The sequence below is a fragment of the Nicotiana tabacum genome, chromosome 3 (assembly GCF_000715075.1).
Source record: "Nicotiana tabacum cultivar K326 chromosome 3, ASM71507v2, whole genome shotgun sequence".
NCBI classification, from domain to species: domain Eukaryota; kingdom Viridiplantae; phylum Streptophyta; class Magnoliopsida; order Solanales; family Solanaceae; genus Nicotiana; species Nicotiana tabacum.
In genome coordinates this window covers 104941685-104952883 of record NC_134082.1, presented here as the reverse complement: position 1 = coordinate 104952883, position 11199 = coordinate 104941685, and the positions used below count along the sequence as shown (strand labels likewise).

Below are 11199 nucleotides of genomic sequence, written 5' to 3'. Positions count from 1 at the left end.
ATTGCCTACGTATCATGTCCCCGCATGAATCAGACCGTGCGTAGTTCTTTCAAATAAAACGAACTATTTTCGAAAACAAAACTCCTTTCTCATTTTTAATTCGTTTTCTCTTCTTTTTTTTTTCAAAAATTCGGCAGAGTTTCAGCGCTACTTGGACACTGCTTTTTCTTTAAACATGTGATTCACTCTCTTAACCCTTTACACTGCTATTTCTTTTCCAAATTCTCTCCTTTCATTCCAAAGCCGGTCAACATGCAAATCCGAAGCAAATAAATACGCAAGTAGCAAGTAAGATGCATCAGGATGGTCTTTTTATTTCGAGTGCACCTGTCCTAGACAGACCCAACCCCTGTGTTGAGTCTCCAAAGTCAAAATGCACATGATGCAAACAAACGTTCCTACTAGGGATCCGGCATGAGGTACTGTTATACTAGGTTTAGAAACCTAGGTTTATTTGTTCTAGATCTGGCTTACCCGAGCAGACAACTCGAGCCGTGGGGGCTGCGTACCGGTAACCAAAAGATCATCCGGCTTTGCAACTTATCCGAACCTCGTTCTATTTGGGATTTGACACTAACAGAAAGAAGTCACGACCAGCGTGCACTCCTCAGGAGGGAGAAGAGAGGGGTTTCGTAGCAGTTTATATATACAGTTCAGATAATATCAAAGCGGTAAAAAGCAACATTTAGCACATTAGGCCCAAAACATGTAAATAAGACAAGATAATAAATAAAGCCAAAATAACAATTATCCTAAGCTCGAATTCTGAACCCTGAACCATAGATTCTGGGTTTGGTATCCCCAGCAGAGTCGCCAGAGCTGTCACACCTCCTCTTTACCTACACCCGCAAGGGCATAAGGGAGTTTTTCCAATTAAAGAACAATCGAAACGGGATTTATTATTAAAGATTTAGAGTCGCCACTTGGGAGATTTATGGTGTTCCAAGTCACCGGTTGAATCCCGAATCGAGGAAAAGATTGACTCTATATTACAGTCCGCGAACCAGAAATCTGAGTATTTTTATTGTGATTAAGGCATGAAAGCACTTAGATTTCTTATGTAAGAATTACATTCTTAACGGACTGGATTATGATCTTTACAACGTCTATAGTAATGTGGAAACTTCGAAAGAACTATGAAAGGCGTTGGAAAAGAAGCATAAAATCGAGGGTGCCGGTTTGAAGAAGTTTGTTGCAGCCAAATTTTTGGACTATAAGATGATAGACAACAAGCCTATCATTATCCAAGTTCAAGAGCTGCAAGTTATAATTCATGATCTCATTGCTGAATGTGTAATCCGAATTAATGCTTCTGTTGAAAGCATTAATTTGGTTACTAATTACGAATTTACATTGAAGGTTTGGTCATCAATGAGGCATTTCAAGTTGCAAGGATGATTGAGAAGTTGTCTCCTTTATGGAGGGACTTTAAGAACTACTTGAAACACAAACGCAAGGAGATGAAACTCAAAGATCTCATCGTTCGATTGAGGATCGAAAAGGACAATAAAGCTGCAGAAAAAACAACTCGTGGAAACTTAACAATTATGGGAACAAATATTGTTGAGACTGCTCCAACTAATCCGAAAAAGAAGAAGAAGTCTTCTGGACCAAACAACTATCTCAACAAGAAGAAATTCAAGGGAAACTGCCACAACTATGGAAAGCTTGGACACAAAGCTGCAGAATGTCATGCTCCGAAGAAAGAGAAGAAAAAGGATAAAGCAAATATGGTTGAAACAAATGATGATATTGATGACGTGTGCGCTATATTGTCTGAATGCAACTTAGTGGGGAATCCTAAGGAGTAGTGGATTGATTCTGGAGCCACCCACCATGTTTGTGCGGTTAGAAAAACATTTGCTTCATATGCTCCCGCTGTACCTGACGAGACCATTTTTACGGGAAATTCTGCAATGGCCAAAATTGAAGGTTATGGAAAGATATTCCTGAAGATGACCTCTTGCAAGGTGGTGACTCTGAACAACGTTTGTCATGTTCCTGAAATAAGGAAGAACTTAGTTTATATTTCACTTCTCGTCAAGAACAGGTTTAAATGTGTTTTTATTTCTGACAAAGTTATAATAAGTAAGGACGAGATGTACTTAGGAAAATGTTACCTAACTGAGGGTCTTTTCAAGCTGAATGTAATAGTTGTTGACAATAATAAAATTTTAGCTTCTTCTTACATACTTGAGACAAATAATTTATGGCATAAACATTTGGGACATGTCAATTATAAAACCTTGCGAAAAATGATTAATTTGAAAGTATTGCCTAAGTTTTAAGGCGATAAATCAAAATGTCAAATATGTGTGGAATTAAAGTATGTTAAATATCCTTATAAGTCAGTTGAAAGGAATTCAAATCCTTTAGATTTAATTTACATATATATTTGCGATATGAAGTCAATACCATCTCGCGGTGAAAAGAAGTATTTCATATCTTTTATTGATGACAATACTCGATATTGCTTTATTTACTTACTTAATAGTAAAGATAAAGCAACATCTTTACATTAAAACAATACTTGAAAAATTCAAGCACTTAGATTTTAAAGTTGCAAAGACTCCAATTGACTTGAATGTTGCACTTGTAAAGAACAAAGGCCAAAGCATATCACAATTGGATTATGCTTGTGTGGTGGGATTTTTAATGCATATTATGAATTGTACTCAACCAGATATAGCTGTGCTATAAGTAAATTGAGTCAATACATGAGTAATCCAGGTCAATCTCATTGGATGGCGATGAAACGAGCTTTGAGATATTTAAAACATATCCAAGACTTTGCTTTGCACTACATTAATTATCCTACGGTGATTGAGGGATACTGTGATGCAAATTGGATCACCGATTCAACTGATTCTAAATCCACAAGTGGAAATGCATTCACATTTGGTGGAGGAGCGGTATCTTGGAAGTCGTCCAAACAAATTTGTATTGCCCGCTCTATAATGGAGGCTGAGTTTATAGCCTTAGATAAAGCTGGTGAAGAAGCTGAATAGCTCCGAAATTTCTTGGAAGATATTCCATTTTGGCACAAACCGTTGGCACCAATATGCATACATTGCGATAGTCAAGCGACAATTGGAAGGGCTGGGAGCGCTATGTATAACGGTAAATATCGTCATATACGACGAAGACATAAAACTGTTAGGCAACTACTCTCTAGGGGGGATCATTACAATTGACTACGTAAAGACAAGTGATAATATGTCGGATCCGCTTATAAAAGGCCTAAATAGAGAGTCAGTTGAAAGATCATCGAGGAGAATGGGACTATGGCTGAGGACAAGTCATTGTGGCAGTAACTCTACCTAGAAGACTGGAGACCCTAAGATTTAGGTTCAAGGAGATCAAACAAAGTCTGTTAACCCGGGAGAAGGCGTTAGACATTCCCGAGTTCCGTGGTTCTAGCACGGTAGCTCAACTGTTATATTGGGCTTAAATTATCTGATTTTAACAATTATGAACCTATGTGCAAATTTTAACCTTAACCGCTTTTATTCATTTTTAAAGAAAATTGCAACGTCATTAAAACAAGTCTTGAACCACGTCACATAAATGCACCTGTGGTTTTTGGACATACTTTAACATCGTTGGGATTCGAATTTGGGTCACATAAATGCGCACCCGAGTTTAGGGAGGTAATGTTATTAAAATACGCGCCTAAAGAGACTAACGCGTTATTATTTTGGGGAAGGCCGTGAAATTCGCTAAACGGCCCGTCCCGAAATCTAAGTATTTTAATATATACAATTATCGAGGGCCCCGCAATTTATGTGTTTTGTTTAGCGAGGCTCATCCCGTTTTATTATTTTAAAGTGCAAACCTAGAGCAATCTATAGTTTTCTATTTAATTTGTCTCTAAAATAAAAGAAAGGCCCTAATTAATTTGTTACTAGACTGATGCAAACTAAGTAATATTTTTGCACCAACATCCGACCATTGGGCTCCGATGTGAGCCCAGCAGAGGAAATTTAAAACCAGATATACACCATAAAATCAGCCAAAACAGACCTTGGCCCAGGCCTAAATGAGAAAGGGGCCAAAACTGGCCTGGGCCGTGCATCAATTATCCTGAGGCCCAAACGTTTAGGGACTAGCCTGTTAAGCCCTGTCTTTTACACTAAATGGAATTTCAATTTAATTAAGAACACAAATCTGATGAATCTACTACTAAAATTAACTAGCCAGTAAAATAAATTCAATGCAATATTAAACATGAGTTGGAAAGCAACTGATTTCAGATTTCATGACCCACGTAAACTGCCTATGATCACAATTTCAAACATGGTGCATACTAGTTCAAATTTCAAATTCTCTACTATGACTCATTTTTATTAAAATGATGACTCAAGAACTTTGATTAAACACTAACGTGACCACATATGAGAATTGAAACTCGAGAATTAAGGATGCTGAGCGAAAATGGATTGCCTAAATTAACCTTACGGATTACATATCTCATATCTACTTTTAACTTTCTAATTTCGAACACATACACAACCACTCAAACTCAGAATTATAGATTAACTCACATCATCACTACTAAATATAAAGCTCCCATGATCAGAAGAAGTATCACACTACTTTAACAGTCTACAGCCTAATTAATCACTGCTTGAAAATACCATTTATACAGATCTAGGAAAACTGGAAATTAACTAAACTAATAGAAACTATTAGTCCAGCATGGAATTATTACAACGAATACTCAACTAAACTCATATGCATTTCTAAATATCTAACACACACTTAACGGTTCAAATGCACAAACTTATAATTAACAGTCCATACGGTTATTACAGTATAATGAAAGCAGTAAATCAACAATAGGCCTCCACTTCAACAACAATAGGCCTCCACTTCATTCATTTTCAACTGGATATTTACATACATCGAGTTTCAGGACATGTACCTGGTATGTAGAACAGAAAAATGGGGTAAGCAATCAGCAACAGCAAACAGCAAAATACAGCAACAGAAAACCCAACACAGTAGCTTCAACACCTCAATCCAGAAATCCCAGCAACATGGAGAAAACCAGTAAAAATGGAGAAGGAAAATAGTCCGGAAATCTCTCTTTGTTTTCTCTTTCTAGCTTTGAACTCTCTTTGGTGTTCTTCCGCTCTCAATATTTCACAAAATTTGGTTCTATCTTTTTACTCTCTCCAAAATGAATTCTGCCCTTATATATCTAGTGTATCCAGAGTGTATATCGAGTGTATACTGCTCTCTCCGCCCCCTTCTTTTTTCTTCTCCTCTTTCAGGTCTATGTGTTCTCCTTTTAAACTTCCAGCCTCTCTCCCTTTCCAGCTCCTCTTTTTCTTTACAATTGTATTATTTCATCCTTTTGAAATGTTCCTCCCATGTTGTCTTACTTTCCAACTCTTAAAAGTATTGAACAGGGTGTCCTTTTTAATCCCTAGACTGATCCTACCATGTGCTAGCAACTTCTTAAGTAGGTGAGATACACCTTTTCATTAAACAATTCTTAGGCTATCTTAAAGGCTTCCTAATTAATTTCAAACACAGTTGGGATTTGAATTCTTTCAGACAAATAGATATCCCAAACTTAGTTCAAACCCTCTACACTCTTCTACACACTGTTATGCAGGTCCCAAAGAAAAGAACAGAACGATTAGGCATCAACGATAACCAAACAGAAAACTAAACAGAAAACCAGTCAGAAAACCAAACAGAAGGTGGCCTAAATATCTTGGCACTTGAAATCACGCATACTAGAAAATCAGAGAACCAAATAGAAAACCATGAGAAATGCATCGCTGGTTCAGACTTATTCAAACAAATCCTAAAGTCGGATAAATCGTCCATTTCAACTCGAGAAACTTAATCCCAAGAGATACTTCAACACCATAAACAGCTAAAGGCATTCGAGACATAGAAAACGAACATTCAAATTAGCTTTTTGTTAACTGAACATGCTCGAGGCAAATCAGAACAGTGAATACAGGATTCTAAACAACAAAATGACATATCAAATACAATTTCCAAACACGAATCGAGAACAAATGCTAATTCCGAATCCAACCTCAACTGAAATTAATCGCAGACCTATGTTTATAGATGGGTTAGCATAGCTCTTATCACATTTTCCAAATCGACAACCAAACAGACATAAAAAAAATAAAAAAAAAGATATTGAACCTGATTGCGCGAAGCCTCGATTAATTTAGTATCCAATACAAATGAATCCGGCCTTGAAATTAAGAGTAACAACAGCTGAGAAATAGATACTAGTGGCCACGAATCAACGGTGAGCGTAGGCAAATTCCATCTCTATCGAAACAGAACTTGAAAAAAAAACTTTAATTGATTCTACTCGGAATCTCTTTAGGCGAGTACAGAGACGAAAATAAATCAACCCGACTCAATTACATAGCAAATCGACTCAACCCGGAACATTTCTTATGGGAACTTTTCGTTTCTCCTCCAATCATTGTCGTTCCCTTCACTTTGCTTTCCGTTTTCCAGTCATCCTCTCTATGCGTGTGTGTGTGTTTGTGTTCAGTGTGGTTCAAGAAAAAGCTTGGTCTGTCGATGAAGACGAGGGGCTTAGGGTGTGTAATGTTGCAGAAGATCGGTGGAGATGGCTGGATAGTCGTTTGGGGATGGGGTGGTTCGAAGAAGATGATCTGAGGGGTGGGGTGATGGGTCTATTGCGGATGCCCCTCTCTTTAGTATATTCTAGGTTAATTTAAGAGGGATCCGGGTCGGGGACGGGTTTGGGTCGGGTCGTGGGAGGGTTTAGGGCCGGATTGGATTGGGTCTAGGTGGGTTTTGTTTTGGGCCTGGGATTCTGACCAAATTGGCCCAAACCAGATTTTCCTCTTCTTAATTTCTTTTTCTTTTCAATTTTCTTTCTAATTAAAATAAAATACAAGCTTAAATTTAACCTTGGCCAAATTATCCTATAAATATTAATTAACTCTAAGTAGTTATTATCACCAATAACTAAATACCAAATTAAAAGAAAATCACACGATTTTGACATTAAACACTAAAATGCGAAGTACGTTATTTTGTGATTTTTTATTTCATTTTTTTTTGTAAAACAAATATTTACTTGGCTAATCCTAATTGTAAAATTAAATCCTAAATGCAAATGCGACATATTTTTTGTATTTTCATTAGTTTAACAAATAAACGTGCACAGAAAATGCAAACAATAACAGAAAACACCACGACAATCCACAAAATTACAAGCAACGAAAAAATTATTTTATTTGAATTATTTTATTTCACAGGCTCTCCTCTAACTTCTTTTGATCGGGTATGCGTTCAGATGTCAAATCCTTCGTCCAAGCATGCCAAATTTGTCTGCAGATGAAAGATTTGGCCGTAAAACCCGCTGGTCTTCTCCAGCCAATTCCACTTCCTTTTGCAATTTTTGAAGAAATCTCAATGGATTTCATCACGGGTTTACCCTCGTCTAGTGGACAGACTGCCATCCTAGTAATTGTGGACATACTCTCTAAATATGGGCATTTTATTGGTCTTCCACCCAATTTTACTAGTCAAAAAGTTGCTGAAATTTTTATTCAGGAGTCCATTCGCTTACATGGTTTTCCTATCAAGATCATTACTGATCGTGATCCTATCTTTTATCTGAATTATGGCAAGAAGTTAACATATTACAAGGTACCCAATTGGCTAAAAGTTCTGCCTACCACCCTCAATCTGATGGCCAAACAGAAGCATTCAACAAATGTTTAGAGATATACCTTCATTGCCTCACTACTGATACTCCAGCCGCTTGGTTCAACCTTCTTCCCTGGGTAGAGTTCTGGTACAATACTTCATTTCAGACAAGTTCTAAATTCACTCCATTTGAAGTTGTTTATGTCAGACCTCCTCCAACTATTTCAAGGTTCCTTATTGATAGTTCCTCCAACCAGACTGTGATTGAAACCTTTAAGCAACAAGATGAAACATTAGCTATTTTAAAAGCTAATCTAAAACAAGCTCAGGATCGAATGAAAGCTTCAGCTGACAAAGGTAGGCGCGATATTGTTTTTAATGTGGGTGACTGGGTTTATGTTCGCCTCAGACCTTATCGACAGCTTTCCATGCGTCTGCAATGCTACAACAAACTAAGTCATCGATATTTTGGTCCCTTCCAGATCACTCAAAGAATTGGAGAGGTTGCCTACAAATTGCACTTGTCTGCCTCTTCGAGAATTCACCCTGCTTTCCATGTCTCAGTTTTGCGCAAATGTATCGGCAAACCTGCTCAACAGATAACTCCAATTGATCTTTTGGATCAATCTACTTCCATGTTGCTCCAGCCTGAATATGTCTTGCAACATCGCACTATCTTTAGGGGTAGCCATCAAATTGACCAATGCTTAGTTCAATGGACTGGATTGCCTAAATCAGATGCTACCTAGGAAGATAAGTTAATTATGCTTCAAAAGTTTCCTAACTTGAACCTTGAGGACAAGGTTCGTCTCCACGAGGATGGCAATGTTATGAATTCACAGGAGATACTAGAGGGTACTAGACACGGTGCACGTGCCATACACCCTCCCAAATATTTGGAGAATTTCGTGGTCCCCAATCCAAAGAAATGACAAGGTGTGCAAAATTTGTTAGAGTTAGTGGAGGACTCAAGTTACTATCTGATGCAACTGATGCTTCTATAAATATATAGCAAGGCTAGGAGGATAGGATTATGTATGAACTTGAGTAGTTTCTTTTTTGTTTTCTATAGAACTCTTCCCCCTTTCTTTACTGTTTCATTGCCATTTTCAGTGTATTTTCCTAGTCCATTTCTTAGATCCTTCACTGTAATTGTATTTTGAGTTCAATCAATACAAGTTCATATCAGTTTGTGTAATACTAAAAACAATAAAGGATGCTTGTGTTGCAATCTTAAACCTTAGGGGGGCTTGTGCAATTGTTCTTTTCTCTTTTCTTTTTTATCATTGTTACTTTCCGACATTATTTTTCTACGTAATTTTGTTCGGCTTGCCAAGTTTACAAGAAAGTAGTGGGCAACTTTGACAAAAGAAAGGGACTTAAAGGACAGATTATCATGAGCCGGACCAACCAATACCTAGCGTGCAAGGCCCACAAGCCCCGCCACGTCATGTGGGGCCCATTTCCCTCCCCCTCTCCTAATATAAATATGTTTTTCCAAGCCCAATGGAATCACAATAACCTTACACGCCCGAGCCATCGGAGCTCCCCCACCACCCTCTCATTGGGGTTGGGTTGGCTGGGTCTTTCTTTCTCCATGTCACATCTCACTGCAGCTCCGCCATCAGAACCACCGTCGGCGGCGGTGAATTCATTGTACAAACAGAAATCGTGGTCGCCGGACACGTTTCGCGATGAGGCGTGGCAGCGGCGGAAGGGTACCCATGGAAGCCGCTTAAAGCAGCGGAGCAAGAGCGTTACCGATGAAGACCTCGATGAGCTCAAGGCTTGTATTGAGTTAGGGTTTGGATTTGACTCGCCTGAAATAGATCAACGATTGTCTGATACTTTCCCGGCTTATGGCCTTTTTTACGCTGTTAATAAACAATATGCCGACACCCTTTCGAAGACTTCTTCTTTATCGTCGGTCATCTCCTATTGCGAGTCACCCGCTCCTCCCGGCAGTCCCCACACCATTGTCGATCAAGGTAATTCGATAAAAGCCTCTCCTTTACAATTTTTATTCGTACTCTTTTATTTTAGAATGTTCTGAAATGCTTAACACAAATTCCATTTCTTTTGAACTATCCTTCACTCAGAAAATCCAAATTCATTCATCTAATCAAAATGAAATTTGATTTTAAATTCTAATATGAAATCCTCTATGTGAAATTAACTTTCAATTATAATGTCTTTTACAATCAGTAAATACTACTCCTATATAAGTTAAGTTCTATATATTTAACTTATTGCCCTGTCATAAAAAAAGAGATTACCAGATAATTTAACCTTAAAAGTTTGTTAATGTAAAGAACAGTTGAGTGCCTATGGGAACTCTCCGCCCTTAACTAAAGGTCTTGAGTTTAAGCCCTATGAAAGAAGAAACTCTTGATAGAGAATGCTTCCCTCATAGTGGTTCTACGGGCGGCTAATCTAGATTAGTTGGACAAATGAATTTAGATTACCGGATGAATAGATGAAAAAAGAAAAAAAGGATGCCTATGTTTTATCTTTTGTTCAATGCACAATTTAGTTTTGCCTACACCCCTTCCCCATTTTTTTTGGGGGGGATGAGTGGTGGTGGGGACAAGATTCATATAAAGAACTATAGTGTTGAACGTATGGTTGCTAATATTTGCAAAAAATGAATGTAGGAGATAATCCTCAGACAGTGAAGACAAGGTTGCGGCAGTGGGCACAAGTGGTCGCTTGGTCAGTTCGTCAATCTTCACATTAATGGATGCTGGATGTTGTATGCTAGATATCTGTTAAAGATGATGATTATAATTACTGTACCAGCAATATGTTTCGGGGCATTGAAGCAAGAAGGAACAGAAGCTAAAAAGTCAATAGTTAATTTGAAAAAGTAACCCAGCGATGAACCAACTTGTTCAATCTTAGAGCTAATTGTGTGTTGATATGATTTTCATTAATATAATTGTGCTGCAACCATAAATGTAACTGGTCCACCACCAACAAACTCTTGTTGATTAATTGCTAGTAGTCATGTTTGTTGATATTTGCATCATTGTAAAATCTTCCAGCAAGTGGGAAATGACTTGTGTTTCTTTGGAGTATTGACTTTTTCCTTTTGGAATGTTTTGTTACATACTGTTATTTGATTGTGAAGAAGTTTTTTTTGGCTTTCTTTGTCTTTTTACCTAGATTTCAATTTCATGTCTTCTGCAATAAAAAGGTCAAACAGTTGTGTTCTTTAGCTGATTTCTTATATTGTGTTTGTAGTCCTTTTTCTTTGTTACTTTCAGCTTTACGTTATAAAGCAACTGACTGAGGTTAAAGGAAGTATATTGTTGCAAAGGCTTCTCTTTTCTCTTTGCTTGATGCTTACAAGTACCTAATGTCAACTTTGATAGGATTCCTTAAAGCTTTTCCTCTGTACTATTCAAATATCACTTCTGCGTTTCTCATGATAAGCAAAGTGCTTGCTTTATAACTTCATTCTGATTGGTTTTGAATTAAAATTGGAGGGAATTATTGTTATTTAATTGCTACTTACAATCAATTCAAGCG

The 11199-nt window shown here is 37.6% G+C and overlaps 1 protein-coding gene across 1 annotated transcript; it reads left to right on the top strand.

The window, feature by feature from the left end:
* The first annotated feature begins 9173 nt into the window (after nt 1-9173).
* On the top strand, nt 9174-10814 carry LOC107810900 (uncharacterized). Its single transcript, XM_016635733.2, has 2 exons — nt 9174-9656; nt 10323-10814. Exons 1-2 carry the CDS (start codon nt 9266-9268, stop codon nt 10403-10405), a joined length of 474 nt encoding a protein of 157 aa, XP_016491219.1. The 5' UTR covers nt 9174-9265; the 3' UTR covers nt 10406-10814.
* Nucleotides 10815-11199: the final 385 nt, after the last annotated feature.

Coding starts and splice junctions, on each gene's coding strand:
- LOC107810900 (XM_016635733.2), top strand. CDS start 9,266: ATGTCACATCTCACTGCAGCTCCGCCATCAGAACCACCGTCGGCGGCG. Junction 9,657..10,322: donor CCACACCATTGTCGATCAAG/GTAATTCGATAA, acceptor AAATGAATGTAG/GAGATAATCCTCAGACAGTG.